The sequence below is a fragment of the Monodelphis domestica genome, chromosome 2 (genome assembly GCF_027887165.1).
Source record: "Monodelphis domestica isolate mMonDom1 chromosome 2, mMonDom1.pri, whole genome shotgun sequence".
Taxonomy (NCBI): Eukaryota; Metazoa; Chordata; class Mammalia; order Didelphimorphia; family Didelphidae; genus Monodelphis; species Monodelphis domestica.
The window spans coordinates 406,927,981-406,953,898 of record NC_077228.1 but is presented as its reverse complement, the minus strand read 5'-3'; the positions used below and the strand labels follow the sequence as shown (position 1 = coordinate 406,953,898).

The 25,918-nt window shown below is 36.3% G+C and overlaps 1 protein-coding gene across 2 annotated transcripts in view; it reads left to right on the top strand.

Annotated features, from left to right (window-relative positions):
* The window catches only part of SLC18B1 (solute carrier family 18 member B1), a 41,782-nt gene that overhangs the window by 224 nt on the left and 15,640 nt on the right, over nt 1-25,918 (top strand). Inside the window, exons 2-7 of one of the 2 annotated variants that reach the window (XM_056818805.1) lie at nt 7,086-7,300; nt 9,045-9,184; nt 14,540-14,635; nt 17,161-17,234; nt 19,947-20,094; nt 21,798-21,954. In XM_056818805.1, the coding sequence (XP_056674783.1) occupies nt 7,261-7,300; nt 9,045-9,184; nt 14,540-14,635; nt 17,161-17,234; nt 19,947-20,094; nt 21,798-21,954 (655 nt within the window). In that variant the 5' untranslated portion in view covers nt 7,086-7,260. The remainder of the gene's footprint in view (nt 1-7,085; nt 7,301-9,044; nt 9,185-14,539; nt 14,636-17,160; nt 17,235-19,946; nt 20,095-21,797; nt 21,955-25,918) is intronic. The other variant, XM_056818804.1, reaches the window with a different exon arrangement.

Sequence of the window (25,918 nt, the reverse complement as noted above, 5' to 3'; positions counted from 1 at the left end):
ATTATGTTATATGTAGTCCTGCCTTTTTTGCCCTTCCTTTCAGCCCTCTGCACCTCCTGGTGGACAGAGCGCTGGGCCTGGGGTCAGGAAGAGCTGAGTTCAAATGGCCTCTGATCCCTACTTGCGGTGTGACCTTGGGCAAGTTACTTCACCCCGGCTTTCCTCAGTTTCATCATCCGTAAAATTCTGATAATCACAGCGCTCACCTCCCAGGGTTACTGTGAAGATCAAATGAAATAAAAAAATTGTAAAGTACCTAGCACATAGTTAAGCGTTATATAGATACTCGCTATTATTATTACCTTATAGGGTTATTGTGAGGATTAAATAAGATAATATTTGAAAAACTCCTGGCACATAGTTCGGACTCAGTAAATATTTGTTCCCCAGAAAAAGTCAATCTTCCTTTATATGGCTCAGCTTCCTAATCTTCCAAGAGACTGGTAATATCACCCTTTTCTCTTTGCAGAAAAATGGCAAATGCCTTGTCATCTAATAGTCATTTGAGAGATGAGGTACAGACGAGAGAGTGGGTTTGCCTGCACCTTCATGTTTTCATAAATGGGGATTGGGGGTGGGGGTGGAATGGGCTTCTGGCAGACCTTTTTTGTGTAGTTACGATATGGAAGAAGTCACTTTAATTTCTCATTGGATTTCTTGATCATTTTTGGTCCCGTACAAAGATTTTGCTTGAGTAAGTATGTGGGAGCAGCACAATTTGCCTCTAGTTCACACAGCTTGTCTAATAAGAATTTAATAAATGCCTGTTGATAGTTGATCTCAAATCTAACCTAAATCTTATCTGCTATATTTTTAAACTCAGGTTAATCCCTTTTGTTTTGGGGTCTGTTCCACTAAATGCTGCTGCATTCATTGCTTCTTCTATACTCCTAGATACATGGGCACCTAAACACACACACACACACATAGTCCACAGGAGGCTGCTATCCCAACTATATAGCCCATGACTCCTTGTAAGGGAACATTATTAGAGCAGGGAGCAAAGTGTATATTGGAGAGATGGGGTAAGGGAAAGGGGGAAATTGAAATATATATGGATATTATAGGACAACATGGAAGAAGAAGGAGATGTTATATTTTGGGAAAAGAACAAGAATTTAGGATGGGGAGGAGGAGAGGGAGATTATCTATGTGTGGAGGGTTCTGTGTAATTCTTAACAATCCTAGGTAAAAGTGTTTTTTTAAATCAACTTTGGTTTTGTTGCCAACAGCAGCTTGCAAATTGTCCAAGGGGACAGATAACAAGTAGCTATAATTTAGTTTTCTGACACTTCAAGATTTATAAAAAATGTAATTAGAACCAACACACTTGGCTCATAAATAAATGTTAGACTCTAGTGACTTCTTTGACTTTCTCTTCTGGCCCTTCCTTATATTCATTCAATATCCCTGTTCCATAGCCTGGAGTCATGATTAGCCAAATCTCTCTTTTCTCCCAAATTCTCCCTAGCATGTTTGTCCCCATGTCCTATTACCTGCAGGATATATCTGTATGGCTGTTTTGCTGACATTTCAAATTCATTATGTCAAAAACGGAAGTCATTATTTGTCCTTTTAAAACTTCTTTACCAGGGGCAGCTAGGTGGGTCAGTGGATAGAAAGCCAGGTCTAGAGACCAAAGGTCCTGGGTAGCCTCAGACACTGGAAATGTCATTTAACCCTTATTGCCTAGCCCTTACCACTCTTGGAGCTTGGAATTAATTCTAAGATGGAAGGCAGGGATTAAAAAAAAAATTTCTTTAGCTCCAAACTTTTTCTATAGATGTTTGCCACAATGTTGAACATCCCAGCCAATTTACAGTTCTTTACCATCATGTTTTACTTCCTACTCTTTTACCTCATATCTAATCAGTTAGAAAATTTAATTGCTTCTGTATCCTTAGGGGAGTAGCATAAAGTAATGGAAAGTATGCTGGTTTTAGAGTTTGAAGATCTGGATTAAAGTCCTGCCTTCAGTCAGAATGCCACTTTCTTCCATAAAATACTTGTATAACTTTGGAGAAGTTATTAAACCTCTTTAGGCCTATAAAATGATGAGGTTGAGATAGGGAAAACCTCTAGGGATTTGAACTAGATTGTCTTTAAGGTTATCTTCCTCTTTCCCAGACTCTCATTTAGGCCCCTAATTTCTTCCTCTCTGGGCCTTTTTGCCTCAGTTCTTTTTCCTTTTCAATCCACCCTTCACACTGCTGCACCTATAATCTTAGTACACTATTTTGGTGTTACTCCTCTGTTCAAAAACTTTTTGTGGCTCCTACCTGTATAATAAATAAAATAGAAATTCTAGATTCAGGCAATAAAGGGGCTCTACAATCTGGCTCCAAATTACCTGCTTAAATCTTATCTACTTCCCTCCTTATTCTTCCTCCCTTAAATTAGATTGCTTTCAGTTCCATGTTCTTTATTCACATGGTCACCATCCCTAGTATTAGATATATAATTTTCTCCCCAAAATTGTCTATAGAAATTGTCTACTTGGAATCAGGAAGACCAGCATGTCACTTGGCTTCTATAGCTCATTTGACAGATGAGGAAACTGAGCCAAACAGGGTTAAGTAACTTTTCCAGGGTCACATATCTAATAAGTGTCTGAAACCAGTTTTGAACTCAGATAAATGAAGGCTTCCTGACTCTAAGCCCAGAGTTCTATCTTCTATACCACCTAGTTACCCCTTTCCTTGTCCTGTGACCCTGGACAAAATACTCATCTTTACTGTGCCTTAGTTTTCTCATCCATAAAATGGGATGATTTGATTTTCTCTAAGTTCCTTTTCCAGTCCTAAATCTATCATCCTTGTCTCTGTTCTCTGTCCAAAATACTCCTCTCTGATTCCTAACACTTGACCACCATTACTCCAACCCCTGCCATAAGTGGTCTTCACTTATTAAAGCACAAGTTCCTTGATGAGAGAGAAAGATTTAGGAAGAGGAGGAAATAATTATTACTCACCAACTATGTGCCAGGCACTGTGCTAAGTGTACTACAAAATATCTCTCATTTGATCCTTATAAAAACTGTGGGAGGTAGTTGCTATTATTATTCATTTTACATATGAGGAAACTTAACTGAGGTGGACAGATGTTAAATGACTGCTAGGGATAGGCATCCAGTAAGAAATTTAAACTCAGATTTTTCTGACTTCAGGTCCTGTGCTCTTCACCACAGCTTCAACTATAGTTTGTTGTGCTTGTATTTGTATCTCAGGTTTAGCAAAGTGCCTAAAACATAGCAGGTGCTTAAAAATGCTTTTTTATTAATTTAGTCATTCGTGTATTCATTCCCCAAATTTATTGTTTTCCTAGACTTTTCTTCTTCACTTACCTTACTCTCACATGTGTTTATATCCTTGTCTTATATCTTAAGTACTTTGGAAGTCCTGAATTCTCAGCTCCTAACACATAATAAGCACTTAATGAACTTTAAAAATTGAATTAAATCATTAACACTAAAAAATAAACAGTTAGTGGATATTTTTTAAACCACAAAAACATAATAGTTTCTCTTTTAGAGCAGGTTTTAAAGATGTTTAAAAATCATACATCTGCTAGATAGTCAAGAAATATGTACTGAGTTCCTACTGTGTACTAGACTAGTTCTAAGGATACAATAAAGGCAAGAAAAAAAAGTCATGCCTTCAAAAGCTCACTATCTAATGAGAACATGAAAACAACTACATATGAAGTAGAAATTTAAATAGTTCAACCACTTCAGGGCATTTATTATTTGAATTAAAGTTCAAATTAGTGAACTAAACTCTGTCTATAATTATCTGTGTATCTATATATATTTATATCTGTGACTATTTGTAGATATATATCATATTTGTAAATATGTATATTTTATATCTACAGATAGACTAACAAGTAAGCAGGCAGATAGATGGGATAGACATAGATGGAAAGACAGACAAATAATGATAGATAGATAGATAGATAGATAGATAGATAGATAGATAGATAGATAGATAGATAGATAGATAGATAGAAAGAAAGAATAGAATAGAATAGACAGAGGTGGGGAGAAAGAAGCTAGGTGGCACAGAGGATGGAATACTAGGCCTGGTGTCAGGAAGATTCTTCTTCCTGAGTTCAAATTTGACCTCTGACACTTCTAGCTATGTGATCTTGGGCAAGTCACTTTACACTAATGACCTCAGTTTTCTCATCTATAAAATGAGTTGGAGAAGGAAATGGCAAACAACTCTAGTATCTTTGTCAAAAAAATCCTAAATGGGTTCTCAAAGAGCAGAAAACAACTAAATGACAAAAGATACACACACACACACACAATTAATTTGAGATGATATAAGTGAGAAAGACCTAGACAGTCTTCAAGAAGGCAGAATTTTAGCTGAAACTTGAATGAAACCAAGAGGCTTTCCAGGCATAGTGGATAGCCAATGAAAATACCTAAAGTTCTGAGATATCCTTATGTAAGGAAAGGCAAGAAGGCAGTATCATTGGATCACAGAGTACTCAGATGAGTATAAAGTGAAAACAGATTGAAAAGATAAGAAGCAGCCAATTTAAGAAGTTCTAAATGGAAGAGTTTCTTTTTGATCCTAGAAGTGATTGGACCCATTGGAGTTTATTGAATAGGACTCCACTCTAGAAAGACAGCTTAGTGGAGGATAGACTGGAGTAACTAGACACTTGAGACAAGGAGACTAGCCAGCATCAGGCTATTGCAAATCCTAGGTATGAGCTTATGAAGATGTAAAGCATGGCAGTAGCAGTGTCAGAGGAGAGAAGGGGGAAGGGTTTGTGTATAAGAATGTTATAATGGGAGAATAGAGAGAGCTTGTCAAGGCATTGGCTGGGGTTGAAAGTGAGAAGTGGAGAATGTCGCTTAGGTCTCTGTGACCAGAAGGAGGGTGGTACCTCTGACAGTAATAGAAAAGTTAGGAAGAAGGGAGGATTTTAGGGAAAAGATAATTCATTTAGTTTTGGACTTGTGTTTAAGAATTTTTTAATCTATCAAAAGGAATATGGGCCTAGAAATGAAGAAACCTGAGTTTCTTGTAGTGGTGAACTTGGTGGGGTACTTTGCCAAGACTCATTTTCCTCCTCTGTAACGTGAATAGTGTAGACTAAACTAGTCTGTAACACTGTATTTTGATGTTTCCGTAATTAATCAGTCAACAAAAATTTATTAGTCATTTACCATGCACTAGAACCTTTGCTAAGAGCTGTGATACTTCAAGGATCTGTGATTTTGTTCATGTGAGTATACTATATTATCAGAACCTTCTAGAACTTAGGATCATCTTGGTTCCAGAGTGACGCATCTGAGTTGTGGAGGAGCAGAATTTCAAATAAAATACTACAAATTTGAGATTATCTATCGCAGATAAATATTGAGCTTTCATGCCAAAATGGGAGAAATCAATGAAAGTCATAGGTAATAAACTTTAACAATATAACAATATAACCCATGAGTGGGCCTGTCCTGGGATCAGGAAAGCATGAGTTCAAATGCATTCTCAACAACTTAAAAGCTATGTGACATTGGGCAAATCATTTAACCCTGTGTGCCTCAGTTTCCTCATCTGGAAAATGTGCTAGACAAGAAATGGTGAACAACTCCAGTATCTTTGCCCCCAAAAAAAACCAAACACGAAAGGGGTCACAAAGATTTAGATAGGGCTGAAACAAGTGAACAACACAAAAACCACCACCCCCAAGCTGCTCATAAGTACAAATCAAGTCCTTTGAGTTAAACATTTTCATAACTTATTATTCTATTCTAAGATCAAGTGGAGAGTCACACTTTCTTTATTATTGAATTGAGTTCTTTTTATGACTAGTAAAATAGTCAAAAGGGAGAATAAGCTGAATTGCTATCAGCCCCAAATTGTCAATAGTCCAATTAACATATACATATATATGCGTATGTGTATGTATATGTGTATGTATGTATGGGTTCTTGAAGACCAGATATTAATATCTGGACTTCAAACTTAAGGAACAAGACTAAAAGGTGCCTCAGTGAAGACAATGATTTACTAAGACTGGGCAGGGCAACTGGAAAGAACTAGCCTTAAATTTTATCATGCAGTAAGTGTAATTGGAGCTCCTTAATTCATCTCTCACTGTTAAATTCAGACAAGATTTTGGATTCCAAATCTGTAAAACAGTAATAGTTCGATACCAATAGCTTAGAACTCAAGACCTTGAAGGCTAATTTGTCTATATTCAGCTATCTTTCATTTCTAACAGTCTATTTTTTTTTACAGTACTTTAGAGTAGTTTAAAAATATAATGGGGGCACTATAGCACAGGGATTTTATTAATTTAATTTTAAAAGCACAACATCTTGTTTTCTTTCATCAGCACTCATTCATTGTACTCTATATTAGTAGACAGCTTCATTTTTCAAATTAAATTCCACACATATATTTTGTTTCCTCCTAATTTTTAATTGAGATCTATGCTTTTTTTTTAAGTTTACTAGGGCCAAACAAAAAGGAAATCCCCTCAATCTGTATTTCTTCTCAAATGGAAATAGAACCAAATGGGTTACAATCTGAATTGACTCTCTCTGCCTCTCTTCTCTTTTTTTCCTCTCTTTTCTCTTCTTTGTGTATATATAAGTCTTTTGTCACTTTCTCTTCTCTGTCTCTCTGCCTCTCCTCTGTCTCTCTGTATCTATCTCTCTCTCATCAGTCTCTTCTTAATGCCTGTGTCTGTCTCTTTTTTTCTGTCCATTTTCCTTCTTTCTCTGTCTCTTCTCTGACTCTCCTCTCTGTCTCTGTCTCTCTGTGTCTCTTTTTTTCTGTCTCTGTCTTCCTTCTGCATCGGTCTTTCTCTGACTCCTTTCTCTGCTATTTGGTCTCTTTTCTCTGTCTCTGTCTCTCCTCTGTCTCTCTGACTCTCCTCTCTTTCTCTTCATTCTGCCTGTGTCTCTTTTTCTCTCACTCTCTCTGTCTTCCTTGTCTCTTTATGTGTCTGTGTCTGTCTCCCTTCCCAACCCCACAATGCCCGCTCTCCCCTCCCCCATTACTATAGTGACCTGTGCCTTTAAAAAAAAAAAAAGCAAAGCTAACCTCTCTACAATCTCCAAGGAAGGCTTCTACCAGAGTGTGGTGCTGAGGACCTCCCTGACCTGCAGAGGATGTCAGGGCGCTGCAGTAGGGCTGTGGGAAACTGGTGCTGAAGTTCGCGAGGCAGAATCTGAACGCCAAGGGCAGGATTCCATGCTGAGAAGGAGCCAGAAGCCCCCAGCTCCGCTGGCTCAGGATGGACCGACCGCTGCTGCCCGAGAGCAACGGAACCTCAGGTTGTGGGGGAAGATCGTTGTGGTGTGGTTTTTGAAAGGTTTCTCAACCTGTTCTATCCTCTCCTCCCCAAAGAAAGGTCCCGATTCTGGTGGACAACTTTGGGCTGCTTCAGTCAGAAGAAAAGTTCTAAGGACTTTGCTCCTAAAGTCTTTTGTTGTGGGATACGATAACGTGGGTGTTGGGAGAGAGGGCTTTTGAACACTTCGCCTCTCAGGCAGGATTTGCACTTTAAACTCCCAACGGCGAATTTTAGCATGGAAGCTTTGGGTTTAAGTTATGGGCTCCTGGCTTCCCCCTCACTTTCAATCTATCCTCCTTTCCTCTCCCCACCCACCCAACTTTTTTTTTTTAATTCGATTCGATTTAATTCGATTCCTTCCAAACTTATTCAGTAGTTCCTGTTATTGCTGTGACACTGCATAGACTGTTTTGTGTTGGGTTTTGTTTCTTTTTTTTTCCTTTTTATAAATTTCACGGATATCCTTGTTTGTGCAAATGGAATCATTTCCCTCGATTTCTCTAGGCCATTCTAGTCATTTTTCTATGCTGTGCAGCTTGTTGGAAACGTGTGGAGAAAACAGGAGCTACATCTTTCTAGATGATGACATTCTCAGTTACTGATCTGAGCAGTATTACAGTTTTAAAACTAAATGAAAAACCACTTTTGCAATTAAAAGGTGCATGAGTAATTAATTAACATAACTAACTTGAATATGATAATCCTGAACAGAAAACCCAAATTAAAAGATGTATGAGTATAATGATTGGTTTGAATGTACTAGTCCTAAAATTAAAAGATATATATTAACTAGTTTGAATATGATAATCCTGAAAATAAAAGCTAAATTAAAAGGTGCACACATGACTAGTATGGAAGTATATTTTACTCAACTTTATAGGTACAATCAATATCATATTGCTTGCCTTCTCTAGGAACAAGGGATGAGGAAGAGAATTTGGACCTCTTTTAAATGTTAATTTTTTTACTTGTAATTAGGAAATACTTATGAAATAAAATCTTTTAATAAACAATAAATTAAAGGTACATTAGTATATTAACCAGTTCGACTGTGATAGCCCTAGAAAGAAAAGCTAAATTAAAAGGTCCAAGAATATATCAACTAGTTTGAAGGTTCTTCCTGTAACTTCCATATTTATAAGAATTTTTTTTTGCTGAAGCATACTGTTCTTTCCTATAATTCTTCAACTGTTTCATTTTACTAATTTATCTGTGTCCTTAATTCCCTCAATTTCCTTAAATGAAAAATAATGAACTACAGTTCAACCCTGAATATAAAATTAAACCATTTCAGCATATGAAACAGGTCAAAAAAGATATGTAAATTCATCAGAGGCAAAAGCCAAAATTCATTCTGCTGTTTTAGGGTGTTATTAAAAAGTATATATACATATATATATATATATACATATACACACATATATGCATATTTTTATAAAGAATATATGTCTTATTTATAATGTTCCCTTTAACCACTAAGGATATAACTAATTAGATTGTTTGCAAATTTATAATTTGAAATATTTATTGCCAAATATGTAGAAATGAAAACTGTCTCTAAAATCACAGTAAAATAAGATGAAGATTGTATACATCAGTTGCAAACACTAATGCATTCTTTTTTAAAACTACTGTTATTAATTTTCTTTTAAAAATATATATTAAAAATACATGTTGACTATTGGTATTTAAATTTATATAACTTCAAAATGTTTATATTTAAGATGATGGCCCATCAGAGGTTGCTAGAGAAGCATCTAGACGACTTTCAAGAGAACAGATCTCTATACTAATATCAGCAGCTTCCATTAATTTGGGATCAATGATGTGCTATTCAATACTGGGACCATTTTTCCCTAATGAGGTAAGAGGTTTTTTATATCTTTACTTATCCCACTCTCTACCAATCTCCCCCAATCAAGGACAGACTTGGGAAGTGTGTGGACTTAATTGTCCTCAAGAAAAAAGGCTATATTAAATCAATGATCCAGGACAATTCTAAGGGACTTGGGTTCCAGTATGCTATCCACCTCCAGAGAAGGAACTGTTGGAGGTGGAATGCAGATGAATTGCATATGATTTTTTAGGTGTTTATGTGGGTTTATGTTTTGGGATTTTGATTTTATAATATTACTCACTTTAAAAAATGAACAATATGGAAATATGTTTTACATAATATATATATTACCTAGATCAAATTGTCTGCCAGTCCTGGGTGAGGGAAGGGAAAGGAGATTATGTGACAAGGAAATCACTTTAAACATTTATAAGTCTAAGAAATTTTAAGGTTTACAATTAAGTTCCATCATATAACTTAGGAAAACTTGGATGGAAATTTGTATGTAACTGGTAATAAATAAAATTTATAGAAGCCATATATAGTACTTTATATTATATAGAATCTTCAAATCTAGAACAAATATCAGTAGTCAAAATCTTAACTTAGCGGGGGCAGCTCAGTGGATTGAGAGCCAGGCCTAGAGATGGACTTGTTTTGTGAAGTTTGTATGCTTTTTTCTACCTTATTTTCAAAATATAGCAATAATAATACATGAACAACTCCTCCATCATAGCATATACCAATAATATATTTGAGGGGGGCAGCTGGGTAGCTCAGTGGTTTGAGAGCCAGGCATAGAGATGGGAGATCCTAGGTTCAAATCTGGCCTCAGACACTTCCCAGCTGTGTGACCCTGGGCAAGTCACTTGACCCCCATTGCCTAGCCCTTCCCACTCTTCTTCCTTGGAGCCAATACACAGTATTGACTCCAAGACAGAAGGTAAGGGTTTAAAAAAAAAAATCTTAGCAAGATGAGTGAGCCAAGTGAGAATGCCACTTATGTCAATCCATAGGAAAGAGAACCAAGATTTCATTGGGATAGGGAACTCTTGGATACGGGAAACTCCATTTACCAATCAATCAGGTGGACACTTTTTCTGCAACTTAATATTCTCAGAGAGTTGCCCAAAGTAGTGAAAGACATAAAATCTTGTCCATGACCAATAACTAGAATGTATTACGGGCAAAACTAGAACATAAGCCTTCCTGCCTCCAAGACCAATATTTTCTTCACTGTAAAAATAGCTAGCATTTCTATATCACTTTAAGGTACGCAAAGTGCTTTATGTGTATCATCTCCCTTGATCCTCACCACAATTCTGAGAGATAGATGCTGTTTTTATCTCCATCTTAGAGAAGAGAAAATGGAGATTGAGATAGGTAAAATGACTAGCACCCAGCTCAGAAGTGAGGGAGGCTGGATACTAATTCAGGTCTTTTAGTCCCTCTTATTTTGATACAAATAAATTCTTTACCACAAAAATACAGATAGTTCCTTGGAGTTTACTGACTTATATAATTGATTTCTCCTGAGAGTAACTTTACTGGACATTCTGGTTTTTCTTTGGACAGTAGAAAAGAGTAACTTACCTACCATGGTCTTTATATTAGACTGATTTGCTGACTCACCAGTTTCTCATTACAAAGTTTTAAAGTCAATAATGCTTCTGGAATGAGTCTTATTTTTACTTTCTTACAAGCACAGTGCTAAATGGCAGGGTGAATAGTGTTGGATCTTGTATAAGGAAGATCTGAATTCAAATTTTACCTCAGGCACTTACTAGTTATGTGGTCCTGGGTAAGTTACTTAACCTCCACCTGCCTGAGTTTCCTTATTTATAAAAATAGGTATAATAATAATAGCCTCTACCTCTTTTTGTTTTGGGGAGGATAAAATAGATCTTTTGTAAAGTACTTTGCGAACTTGAAAGCACAATAAAGTTTTTGTTACTCAGATGTTTTAGTCATGTTTAATTCTTTGTGACCCCATTTGGGTTGTTTTGGGTTTTTTTGGTTTTTTTTTGGCAAAGATACCATAGTGGTTTTCTGTTTCCTTCTGTCCAGCACATCTGACCAGGAGCTCACTGAAGCTGAGCTTGTCCTGGTTCCTAGATCCATGAATTGACTGAGGCTGACTATTTAGTAACTACTCAACTCTCTCCTCTGGGAATTCCCAAGATTTTTCTATGGATTTTTGATTGTATTGAAAAACAATCTACCTTGTCTGAACCCCCCTGAAATCTGTAGCCTGGCCTTCTGAGAATTGTATAGCCTCCTCCCCCCTGTTCTATTATAATAATCCCATGCCAACCACCTTTCAGAGCTTCCTGCCACTTGCTGCTTCATGGTACCCCAGTGACAATGCCTTTCCCCAGCTAAAGATAGTTTTCACTATATTGACTATCTTCTTTTTAATTCAAGTTGACACTTCTCCCGTTCATTTTACACATGAGGAACCTGAGGCAAACAGGGTTAAGTAACTTGCCCAAGGTTTTACAGCTGGTAAGTGTCTAAGGCCAGATTTGAACTCAGGAAGATAATTCTTTCTCACTTCAGGTCATCCCTCTACTTTGCTACCCACCTGCCCACTATATAAATACTAGCTATTATTATTATTATACTACTATATAATAGGTCTTCAGTGTTTTTTTTTTCATAGCAACCTAACTCCTGAAATGTTGTTGAATTAGGATCTGGAGGTGATATAACTTGTAAGCATTTTTATAGTTTATTTTAAGGAACTACTTCATACAGCTGCCTCATGGAATCCCAGGTTCCCATGGATGCACATTTTAAATTCTACACTAATTCATATTCAACTAATTTAAATGCCTTATGTTCTACTTACTATCCTTACTAAAAATCTATTCTGAGTCTGATGTTCTAAGCATTTTATTTAGCCTATATGCTTCTTTGTGTAAGTCAACAGAATTTATTAATTGTCATGTAATTATTAGGTCCAAAAAAGTATGCTTTGCATTTTATTGGGGAAAGAGTAGATATACATGTTTATAGATGAAAAGTATAAATATAAAAATAAAAATATAATGAAAGGTAAGATGAAAAGTAAGAATGGCAAGCAGGAGGTGGTAAGAGCTTTAACTTGTGTGGTGGAAGTGAAAAGAGGAATTGAATACTAAGGATCTTGGAAAAGGAGAATAAATAGAACTTAACAACTGGTTGGATTTTGGAGCAGTGAAGGAGAGCCAAAAATCTAGAATGCCCTAAAGTTGGGAGATTGAGTTGTTGAGCAAACTGTGCAACTGATGAAGGATTGAGGAAGTTATGAAAGAAGATCTGTTTTGAAAGGAAAGTGTTGGGTTTTAGACACACTGAATTTGAAATGGCAGCAAAACATGATTCAGGACTAAAAGTCAGAGAGAAATAGGATTGAGATTATGAGAAGAACTAAGAACACTAAGGGAGAATGTCTAGGGAGAAAAGAAAAGAAAGTGAAGGACAGAATTTTAGAGGAATGACTAAATTTGAAAGTATAGGAACAACAACAACAAAAAAACTCAGAAGATTCACCAAGATCATTGAGGTCAGAAGAAACTCTGGACTGAGCAGTGTCATAAAAATAAATCAAGGAAAAAGTGATGGTACTTCAACAATGCTAGGCTGCAGAAAACTTAAGATGCATACTGAGAAGATACTATTGAACTCTATGAGTCAGTGCATTGGTAATCTTTGAGAAGGAGGTGTCATCAAAGTATCTGAAGGTGAAGTCAGATTACGTGAGAGGATAAGTGATAAGTAACATAGTGGAGACTTCTAGGAATTTAGGAGCAGAGACTTTAGGGTTTTTTGGTGGGGAAAGAGGGACAGTAGTTGTTTCTTAGGATAGAGATTTGAGAATTCTTGAAGGTAACAGGCAACTAATCAACTATTTATTATGAGCCTACTATATGCTAGGTGCCAGTAATACCAAGACAAAATTGATAGTTCCTACCCTCAAGAAGCTTATGTCCTATTGAATAAGACAACATTTATATAAATACACATATCTAAAATATACATTTGGGTGACAGAAGCACCAATTTCTCAGAGGATCTTCAAGGGCTTCATGTAGGTGATACATGAGCAGAACTCTGGAGAAAGGAGCATGTTAGGTATGGAAGACAAGCAGTATAAGGAAGGGAGATGGAGTGTTAAGTGTGATAAATAGCAGGAAAGTCAGTTTAGCTGGACTATCCAAATGAGGAGGGGAATTGGAGCATTTATTAAGTGCCTACCGTATGTAGACATTGGGTATATAAGTGCAAAGAGTGAAACAATCTACTTGGAGGGATGGTTGTTCCCTGTTTGTGTAAAGCAAAGAAAGAAGCAATAGGGAGTCACTGTTTGAGAATGAGAGTGTCCATGGTCAGATTTACATGTTAGGAAAATCACTTTGGAAGCTGGATGGAGGGTAGATTGGAAAGAGAAAAGATGAGGTTGAAAAAACAATTAGGAGACTACTCCAGGAAGCACAAGTAGATCATCAGGAAAGACTGAAGATGAGAGAAAGGGGATGATCACTGTAGCAAGGTAAGGTGCCAGAGGAGACAAGGAGTGAGGCCAAGGACCTGCCAGGAGCGATTGGCTTTGGCAAGAAGCAGGATCATCCCCTCCTGAGATGGAAGGCAGGTGTAAAGAATGGGAGCATTCACAGGAGATTGGGAAAGCATTCTTTTTGGAGTGACCTATAATATAAGAGGGTATCCAGGAAGAAGTTAACTTAGGACAGATAAGATAAAATACTTTTTATGTAGCAGATGGTATCTTTATGAAATTGGTTCTATCAAAATATGGGAGAGCCTGAAAATAGTTTTGATACTTGGTTTTTTAATGGATTCATAGATTCCATAATACATGTTTAAGAAGAAAATTAGATGTTTGAGGATACATCCCTTGCAGTTAATATTAAAGAGGATGGTCTGCCCCCAAGATGGAATACTTAAGCAAGATAGACTGTGGCCCTACTCTATATGGCAGTCACAGAATCCTAGATTTAGAATTGGAAGGGAATTTACATGCTAGAGATTCCAACCACTTCATTTTATAGATGAAGCACCCGAAACGTCAGGTAACTTGACAAGAATCCCACAGCCAGAAAGTACATGAGACAGGATCTAAACTCAAGTCTTTACTGACTCCAGGTCAAGTTCTCTCCACCACATCACCTAGTTGTCACACACTTGTCATGGTGGTTATATTTTTATTCCCAGTGAGTGCTGATCTCAATCTTGTGATTTTTAGCATCTTAAGGGGATAGAATCTGAGCCTAGCTTCTCTGATTTCTAATCCAATGTTCTTTTCACTAGAATTTTGAAGAATTAGACTGTATTCTAAAGATTTTTTTTCCCTTGGTTATGCTTGTTTGTTTTTCCTTTAAAGGCTGAAAAAAAAGATGTCAGCAATACAGTCATTGGAATGATCTTTGGATGCTTTGCTTTGTTCAACTTGCTCTCATCCTTGTTATTTGGGAAATATGTAAGTATTTTTAGAGTTAATCTGTAAATTCTAATATAATAATAAGCTGTGATTTGTTACATTTTCTCAATGATCTGTCCCTAATTCCCCTTGATATAGAAGTAATCAATGCCATCTATTAGAAGATATACTGTCAACTTTTCTTCTATTTACACTCTGTTCTCAGAACTAATGGTTTAAGTAAAGAATTTTTGTCTTTACTATGGCTGTTAAATTCATTGCCATTTCTGAAGTAAAATAATAGCACACATTACATAGTGATATATGGTTATAAAATTATTTTACATGTTGTTTAATTTGACCCACAACAAAAAGAGTTTGGCAAGTAAGTTGTTTATTTTCTCCAGGTAAATTGCCAGAGATGACAGATGAAGAGGTTACACAATAAATAAATAGAAAATCTAAAATTTGAATTATATTAGTGGAGGAAATATCAACATTGATGAAACATTTTTTTAAATATTAAATTTCATTTTAAGTATATAATTGCATTAAAAAATACTATGTAGAGAGGCAGTTGAGTATATAATGTATTAAGTGCTGCCCTTAAATCTGGGAAGACTAAGGTTTATGTTCTACCTCTAACACTTAAAGGCTGCCCTTCAGTGCCCTGGCCCCTTGCTCACTAAGGTGTGGAGATGGTGATTGGCTTTGTGGTGGAGAATTTCCTCCCTCTACCAGTGAAACCACAAGTGCAGGCACTTTGCTCTACTACTGTTATAACAGGGCTTTGCTGAGGATGCCCAGATCACTTAATGAGGCATGGAGACACCTAGGAGGGAGACGGCTGATCCTATGTTTCCTTCCCTTCCTTGGTGAACTGGGCATACTGAGCAAAAAAAAAAAAAGCATTATTCCCCTTATTTCTCCTGGCAGTTGATGCGATTGGTTTTGCATGTTGTCTCCTTTATTAGGTTAGGAGCTGCCAGTTGAGAGCAGGGACTACCTTTTGCCTTCCTTTGTATTCCCAGTACTTAGCACAGTGTCTGACACTTGTTTTTGGTGTTTAGTTGTTCCAGGCATGTCCTCCTTTTGGGGATTTTCTCAGCAAAGACCCTAGAAGGGTTTGTCATTTCCTTCTCTGGTTCATTTTCCCAGATGAGGAGCTGAGGCAAACAGAATTAACTGACTTGCCCAGGATCACACAGCTAGTTCGAAGCCAGATTTGAACTCATGAAAACAAGCCTTCCTCATTGCAAGCTCTATGCTCTGTCCACTGCACCACTTACTACCCTTGTCTGGCACATATCGAGGAGGTGCTTAATAAATGTTTATTGACTCACTGCCTTTGTGTCAGGAAACTGAAGTGCTGGAGATACACAGATAAAAGGGGGAATGCCCTTCCAGAAAAGAACAGTGTATACATAGACTGGACGTTCCTGACCATGCAACTTTAACAATTTAAATCAGCCCTGAAGCCCTGGATATGTATGCATGGGATATATACAAAATGAAACAATGTAGTAAGTCTTTAAACAAGCCTTGAAACTTGAAGTAAGCTAGAGAAGCCAGGAAGGGGAGATAAGGAAGGAGACTGTCCAGAACTGGCCAACAGCCAGCGAAAGTGCTGAGTCAGGAGAAGGAGGGGAACAGTTAAGGAAGAGCAGGAAAGCCAACCTCACTAGATCAGAGAATATACAAAGAGGGGTAAAATGTAAGCAGATAGGGGAGATAGGAAGCAACCAGATTAAGAAGGGCTTTACCAGTTAAATAGACGATTTTAGATTTGATCCTGGAGGTGAGGGGAAGCCACTGGAGTTTACTGAGTTGGGAGGTCACATGGGAAAGAAGAGAGCATGACATGTTTGGACCTCTGCTTTAGGAAGATCAATCTGACAGCCAAGTGGAGGATGGGCTGGATCAGGGAGGGAGCCCAAGCAGTAAGAGTCCAGGTATGAGGCCATGAGGGCCTGCACCGGGATGATGGTGGTGGTGTCCTTCCAGTTTTGGAAAGGAAGGCACTGGAAGGAAGATTATTATTAGGGATTCCAAGAGACAAAGTAAGAAGGGAGTATACCCAAGGCAAGAAGGGAGAGCTAGTATAACAAATTTAATTAATTATTTTTAAATAATTAGCCTATAAGTTTGAAGATTTCTTATCCTAATGATATATAATAATAATCTTTCATATTTCAATCTAACAGGAGATGGAGTGTCATAACTGTTTTCCTCAGTTTCCTCATTTGTAAAATGGGGATAATGAAAGCACCTGTTTCCTAGGGCTGTGGATAATCTGAGATTACTTTTGTAAAGCACTTTGCAAATACTATATGAATGCTAGCTATTATATGGCACAGTCTTCCCCCTATTCTATAAATTCATTTGTTCAGCAAACATTTATTAAATACTTAATATGTGAAATGTAATATATAATGTGCATTGGAGATAAAAGGATAAATCTCCTCTGTCTCTTACTACAGTATCAGATGTAGTAGATACTCAATCTTGTTGACATAGGTATAGAATTAGAGTAATTAGCTCATTATGTTATTTAACATTTTATTTATTTATTTAACAATTTATAGCTTGTACAGATTGGAGCTAAGTTCATGTTTGTGGCAGGAATGTTTGTCTCAGGAGGAGCTACAATTCTCTTTGGGTAAGTTTATGGCTTTTTGGATTTGGGATTCAGTTGAACATCAACTTCAAAATCTATATTCATTTGGAAATTTGTGTGAGGGCATTTAAATCAGTAAAGATGTATTTCCTGGAATTACATTCAGTACTGATAGAAGTGGCAAGAGGGTGAAAATGAAGGGTTTCCCCTTCATCTCTAAAGTAATACGGTAAATAAATGGAAAAACTAGAAGTTCAAATAGATAGTATCCTCAAGAATATCACAGATCATTGATGGGGTTAATCCACAACTGATATATAACTGACAGCTGTAATATTTAAAATTTGGTTTGACAAAAATAATAATGGTTTAAAAAAAAGAATTGTTCTGGTTACCATTTATAAAAGTTAAAACTAAACTATGAGTCAGTAGACTGTTAGTAGCTTTACTTACAGCAAGATAGAGATATTTAAGGGGGAAATATAGGAAGGAGGTAGAAGCATCACCTAGTTAAAAATGCTCTAAGTCCTAATCCTAGTGTCTCCAGACCACAAATGCAAATCCTAATGGGAATCTCACCAGAATCCAAAGTCCAGATCAGGAAGCTAAAATCCGAAAAGCTAAAGACTCTGAAAAAACTGTGAAGAACCTTCAGTGCACATGAGGCCATGACTGCCAAGAATCTGACCAGAGCTCACCTTCTGCCAAGAATGAAGAGCCAAGAATTCAAGAATGAAGAGAGGGAATCACTCTTAGGCTCCTGTTTTTATACATACAGTTTTCTCCACCCATCAGCTCTCCTGTCACATCTCTGGAATCAGTCACAGCCTTTCAGTTTTTCAATTTGCCTAGCACTGCTGGGCCCCCAAGGCCTGCACCCTCTCCTAGTGCTTGGTGCCTTTTAGGGTGTGAACTTTCTTTGTTAGTGACTTACTAAGTGTTAAGTAGGAGTACTTTAAATTCTTGATTGATTAACTTAAAATAGACCAAGGGAATAAAAATTCCCTTTCACAGTACTGTAGGACCTTTTACTAACAAGCATACATGCAAATTAATGAAGAGAAAGCATATATGTGTTGAGGTAGCATAGTGATCTGATTAGAATGAGGTAAAGATGTTAAAATTAGGTACCAACTAAGCTCTGAAAAGAAGGCATTCTTGGCATTTTGTAGTTATTTTTGGCTGTCACCATCCAGAGGAAGAATGGAGAGTGGTTACTTTGAAAAACAGACTTTTAAGACCTCTGTTTCCCTTCATTTTGCTTTCCATCTCCCCCATTAGGCTGCTTCTTTAGTAGCATACATGCTCAGTTAGCCAGGTTGGATTATATGCCAATTGATTTTCAGTCACTCTTGAAATAAGCTAGTATTCTCCATTTAATTCCTCTTGAGCACTTTCCTACTTGTAATTTGACTGAGGGACACAAATAAGAAGACCATGAGTGACTGATCCATGGCTCCACAGGCAAAACGAAATTTACCATCTCCACATAACAAGCACATTTTATGCACATTTTGATGAAATTCAAGTGTCAGCTCTGTTTTTTGGATGTCTTAAAAACCTAGTCTGAACATTCCCTTGGAATATAAAATATAAAACTGGGTTGGCTTGGTACCTTTTAGTATGTGTGCCTGATATCTACCAGATATCTTTAATCATGCTGGAGTGATCAAAAGAGAATCCATTCCTGTTTCTATTCTCATTAAAGCATCACTAGCCATATTGAAGTATAATTTTTTTCTCTACTTTTCTGGACTTTTTTTTTTGGCACTATGGCTAATATGGAAATATGTTTGGCAGAGGGGAAGAAGGAAGAAAATTTGGAATGCAAAGTTTTGGGTTTTTTTAAGAATGTGAAAAATAAACACTTTTTTTAAATTATTTTTTTAAATAGCATCAGCAAATTGTAATGTGGAAAACCTAAGTAAGAAAAAACATTCTAGCTTGGATTGAGAAGATTATTATCTTGAGTCCTATAGAGAGCCAAAGACATAGTTAGGTTCTAGTCCAACTACCTATTTCTTATTTCATCTCTGCTGCAATGAAAACATGACTCCTAGGAAAGTAGTAGGGGATATGTTTAAAAGCCTACATATCACATTATCATTTAGTTGATATTTACCCTGTTCTCTTGCCTTTTGCCTGTCAAAGTTTAGACAGGGAGAGGAACTGGAAGAGAGCAGAAGAAATGTTGCTATACTGAGCTCTAGGATTCTTGCTGGATCAGTAATAGTAATAGTGAGTCTACTCTGAAAGGTATCACAGGGATTTCCTTGGGCTAGCCCATGCCAGGAACTTGATGGGGAATTCAAAGTCATGAAAGTTAAAAGTCTTAACTAAGGGCCTGTGGCCATTCTAAGTAATTCTGCCCAAGTGACTCTATGTTTGGGATTGTTCTTAAAAGTTTCAGACTACTCTGACAATGCTAATTTAGCACCCCCGTGGATCAGTCTGTCAACAAATATTTCTTAAACACTTCCTATGTGCCAGACACTGTGGAACTCTGTGTTCTCTGAACATTCTCTTAGGAGCTCAGGAAAAAAAGAAGAAACAGAATCAACCCTGGACAAATCTAATTCTTAAAAATCAGTATTTCCTCTTTTTGTGAGACTGTTAACCAAAGCAACATTTTTAATGCCTGTCCCCTAATGCTTGAAGAAATTGAATGTGAACTCTGCAAATCAGACTATTATGCCGATCTAGTGACTGGTATATGAAGCTATATATTTGAGAATTGTCTTTATTCTTTTATAGTATGTTGGATCGAGCTCCTGATGGACCAGTATTTATTACCATGTGTTTTCTTGTGAGAGTGGTGGACGCGATAAGCTTTGCTGCAGCAATAACTGCATCATTTTCTCTTCTTGCAAAAGCTTTTCCAAATAACGTAGCTACAGTAATGGTATGTCTCTAAGTGCTTTCCAGATATTTGTTGTCTCCCAAGTTTTCCCCTATCTAAAGAGGTTGGGGGCCCTTCTTTCTATAAATGTTATTTTTTTCTTCTGATAACTTTTGTTATAGTAGGTCCTCAAGAAGCAGAATAGAAAGACTAAGAAGGGCCTGGGTTGACTGAAAATATACTGGTTGGGTGACCCTGGACTCAGTCTGCTCAGTTCCCCAGGCAATAATAAATAAATAGGTTCTCTAAAACCATAATTGCCAAATGATTGAACATCTGTCTTTGTCGAAAGGATTTTCTCCCTATGTGGATGAAATCACAGGTCAAGACTCAAAAAATATTACATTCCTAACATATAATAGAGCTCTGGAAGTGTTAAATATGGTACTTTGACGTTGCTTAGGAAAGTATAACCCATTTTCCACAACCCTCCGAAGATAGAGATATATAAATATATGAGATGAAAGCCAAACTATACACTTAAAAATATTTAGCAACTACTTCAGATGCATGAAAATGGATAATGATTCAATATCAGAGATATCTATTAGTATATTAAACTTATAGAAAAACATTGATTATATGACATAGATATGAAGATCCCTCTTTATCAGCCAGCCTTCTACAACTTATGTAACATGGCTTTTGACTTGTCAAAAGTCAGATTTCATTGTTTTATTTTTTTCCATTTTCCCTTTGTATTTATAATATGCAAATGTAGGGATTTATAAAAAGCAAATGTGACCAGCTCTTTTTATCACTATGTTCAGAACATGTTGAAATTATGTTTTGTTCTTTCACAAATATTTTGGCTTTGAATAACAAAAAAGGCCTGGAAATTTTTAAAATAAATATAAAGACATTTTAAAAATTCATCTCAAATTTTATTTGAAACCTTTTTTTTCACTAGGTAGAAGCATGAATGTAACCACTATTGCCAAATTTGCCTTGGTAAATGACCTACTCTCTTTAGCATAACATGAAATTTTGAATCCTAACTCCCTTACCTTTTAACTTTCAGAATTAAATATAATTAATTAATTAATTAATTAGCTACTTCTTTTGGCATCCCCATGTGGGAAAGGATAACCTTTCTGCCCTCCCTACTATCATGGAATTTTTTTTTAACCCATACCTTCCATCTTCAAATAAATCCTGTGCATTGGTTCCAAGGCAGAAGAGTGGTGAGTAGGCAATGGGGGTTAAGTGACTTGCCTCAGATCACAAGGCTAGGAAGTATTTGAAGTCACATTTGAACCTAGGACCTCCCATCTCTAGGCCTCTTAATGCACCTAGCCACCTAGCTGCTCCCTGCCATGGAATTCTTGAAGAATGGATATTACATGCATGAAAAACAGTTGTATGGACATTTCTATCATATACTCCTCTAACTTCTAGATTCAATTACCTACAAGTACAAGTAAATTTACCCATGATTCTTAGGACTGTCTAGTCTTCTTAAAGAAGCTCTCTACTACTGGTGAGGAATTGTGTAAAATATGCTCTACTCCTATACCTATTATTATCAAAAGCTACCCTCTCAACAAAACAGCTTCCTCTAGCTTAAAGCCCAAGGTACTAGCTTGACTTTGATGAAGTGAAATAGCTTTACATTAGTCAGTTTCTGGGTATCTTTAAATATTTAGCCATTTGATTGATGCTAGGGAAACACTGACTTGATTTTTCCTTTGTTTTCTCACTTTTAGGGAAGCCTTGAAATTTTTTCTGGCCTGGGCCTAGTTTTAGGACCTCCTCTAGGTGGTTTTTTATATCAAACTTTTGGCTATGAGGTGCCATTTATTTTTCTTGGATGCCTAGTTCTACTGATGGTGCCACTCAACATATGTATTTTACCTAATTATGGTAAGACTACATTTCTTACTCACATGAGGTGTTTGACCAGATTGAAGAGCATTACAAATATATATTCCCTCCCCAAAATGGTGATGAACATTTGACTTATGTTAAGTTGTACCTATAATCTGAACTATAAATTCCCTACTTTTTTTTCTTCTTTATAAGATTAAACTATTATAGGATTATAATGTTATATTAAAAAGGATCATCTAGTCTAGGGGTTTTTAACATGAGCTTTATAAATTTGATTTTCTTCTATTTTAATAACTATGCCATGAACTTGATTTTTTAACATTTCAATAATAATACTTCAGCATAATTGGTCTCTTTTGTGGTTCTCCATATTTTACTCATTTAAAAATGTTATTTGGGAAGCAACCTGGTGGTTCAGTGGATTGAGAGCCAGGCCTAGAGATGGAGGGTCCTGGGCTTAAATCTGGCCTCAGACACTTCCTAGCTGTGTGACCCTGGGCAAGTCTCTTAACCCCCATTGCCTAGCCCTTACCACTCTTTTGCCTTGGAGCCAATACACAGTATTGAATCTAAGACATAAGGTAAAGGTTTTTAAAAATTAAATAAAAATATTACTTGGAGAAGGGGTTCATATTCATAGGTTTCAACAGACATAACACCCAAAGACCCATGACATATAAAAAAGTTTTTTAAAAAAACTGATTTAGTATAACTTTTTACATCTAATAATGCCCCTTTATAAATGAGAAAACTTAGACCCAAAGAAGTTTAAATGATTCACCTCAGATCACAAGGTAATAAGTAGCAGAGACAGGAATGTTCCCTTTTTAACTTTTCTTTTTGGATAATTATCATATTTTTGGCAATGAAATAACATGGTATAAGGGCAAAAGGAACTCCAAATGACAGTAAACCACCAAAACCAAGAAACTCCCACCATACAGCAGAACTTAGTTCTGAAAACTATATTTTGTTAGACCTGTGTGACTAGCTATAAGTAAATTTGTGAAGAAAGCAATGTTTATCTTCAGTATCTACTTAGAGATAATTCTTTCTGGAGTGGCCCTGCCTTCCCCAGTTGGTACTTTTTGCTACTTCAAATCAAAATTCTTTTCCCTTCTTTTTCTCTCCTTTATACTCCAAAGCTACAAGTTTCCCATTTCCACACACTCTGTACTTTCTTTTTCAATTAAGTTGCAGATACCAGTGTTGACTTGCATAATTAAAGGAAGTTTTCTCATCTGGAAATTTCATATGCCAATTAAATTCCTCTCTTCTTAGCACTAAATAGGAGAAAGTTGCTGGTTTTATTTTATATTTAGTCACTTGATTAAAAATAAACATCTAATATTCTAAATGTTTCCTTTTAAAGGAATCATTCCTTATTTTATTGAGAGAAAGAGTAAGGCCTTTTTTATTTCATTGTATTGGGATCTCCCAAATGAGAAAACTCTTTATCAGTGCAAGTTGGCACCTTCTCTTATAGTTTCTGAGATGGACCTTTTACTTACTTTCTTTTATTTGGTTATCTGATTCCTTTTTTTTTCTCAGTCAAGTATTCAAGAAGAATACCTCTTCCTCCCTTTCCCTTCTACTTGTTTTGTTCATGAGTTTTTATGCTTTTCAGCATTTTTTTTTCTAAAAAAGAATTTCTCCCCCTCTTTCTCTTCATTTTCCATCTTCCCTTTCTGTCTACTTTAGATTTTTATTCTTTGATTTTGACCCTTATAGTTATTTGGGCCTTCTTTAGTCTCTTTTTTCTTCATGGAATTAAAGCTTTCAAGTATATCTATTTGAGGTTTCTTTATCTAAACAGTTTCTCTGTTATTGTTTTGCCCCCACCCAGCCTTCTTTTCTCTATGGTGCCTCACTCATAGAAATAACAGTCTTACAGGTGATAGGAAGAACATTATCCATGGTAGGAATGTTCTTATGTCCCTGATTCTATAGATCATTATTGACCTTTTCATCCCTTAGGCCACCCTGCCCCCCCCTCATTTGCCTTGAAATCACTTCCCTCATTAACCTGGGGTCATCCTAAATGTCCTAAGTCAATGGATATAGGACTGATGTTAGAATCATCAAGATTGCCCAATTTAGCTGAATTTATGGAGTCATTAGAATTTGTCTTTCATATATAGAACCATATGCCTTTTTGTGAGGAAAACTTCATTTTCTCAAAAGTTTCATCACCTGGTGGGAATGCTAACAGTCAGTCCTGGAGCTGATCAGAGTTGGGGAGAGGATACTTTCCGTTGCTGTGGTTATTTTCATCTCTGGAAACCACAAGGGTAGGAAAGGCAAGGGAAATATAAATTGTAACCAACTTGAATATTTATCAATAACACTTTGATTATTTAATGGTACATTCTATTTTGTGAGTTGGGCATTACTGCTCAATTCCAATTCCTTATTTCTCAATAAGAAAAAAACCCACAAGACTCGATAAAATCTAAAGTTAGAAGCTAGGAAATAATATAGAACCAAAGTTTTCTAATTCTCTACCCAGTATTCTGTTTCACTATACAAGGTTGATTAGTTCTGTTTTTGAAATAATAAATATGACTGCTAGATGAAAAATTCTACTGTCAAGGTGACAATAGAAATGTGGGAGTAAACTTCAGAAAAAAAGTTGAGACTGAATTCAGAAGTCATAATAACAATAACAATAGCAGCAATAATAACAGATAAAAAGACAACATTACTTGGTGGGTAGAGATTCAGCTTTCGGAGTCAGGTTCCAAATCCAGTTCAAATCCAGAATCTTATCCATATGACTGACAAGATCTACAAAGTACTTTATCTCAATTTATCCTCATAACATCTCACTGAGGTTGGTGGTAGAATTCCATCTTAGGTATGAGGACACTGAAGCTCAAAAGGGTTAAGTGACTTGCCCAGGGTCATCCAGCTTTTAAGTAAAATCTAAAGCAGGATTTGAACCCATGCTTTCCTGACTTCAAGCCCATTGCTTTCTGTTTTCTTCATGACACCTCTGCCTCTATATCATGTTGAATTGACCTGCTGTGATAGTAAGTAAAATCTGCATGGTAATAAAGAAAAAGAAAAAGCCATGGAGGTCAGAGTAAGCTGTTTCATTAGAGATGGGGCATAAACTGTTTCAGTAGAGTGGTGAGAAAGTAGAAGGATCTCCTTCTGGAGGTAGAGACCATTTGAAGGCCATTTTATCTGTGGAAAGGGGAGAAAAATGATAACAGTCAGAAGGCAAAAAATAAATATATTTTCAAGATAGACATTTGTATATTTTAAAGGGGGAAGTAAATTACCCAGTGGAAAAGTAGAGATTGAAGATAAAGAAGTTGTAATAGATTTGGTTAAGTTCATATCACTTTAATCCCTCAAAATCAATTTAGCAACTTCCTAGTATTATATTTTAATTTGTATGTTCCTTTTATTTGTGTTCAAGGTAGTCTGTGATGTCATGATTTTTGGTTTGGGCCCTTTCTGTCAACATTACTAGATTTTTTTTTTATTCCTAAGAGAAAGAACTTTAGGACCTTAAACGTTTAGCTTATTCCAGCACCTAGTATAATATTTATACATGGCAGATGCTTAATAAATGTTATTGGATGAATTTCAAGATTTTAGCTAAATTTTCTTCAAAATATTATCAGTCCAGAATTAACATTTGAATTAAAAAAAAAAACTAACTCAGAAACACTAAGACTTTAATTCTCTGGTTGCATATTGTCTACCTTTTACATCTCCAAAAATGCAGACACCATTTTTAGCCACATGGTGGCAAACTGCCCTTTCCCTAAACCTACTGATGGCACATTCAATTCTCTTCTGTTCTGGCTTTCAAGCCCTGCATAAGCTCATGCTTAGAAAACTCTGCATATGTCAGGCTGCTGCTTCATCCAATCTATATATGACATGGTCTGTGCTGTAAATCTTGAAATCTCTCAGACTTGTGAATGTTAAAAAAATTTCCACATTGAGGAATCATCCATTGGAACAAATTCCCTACTGGAAA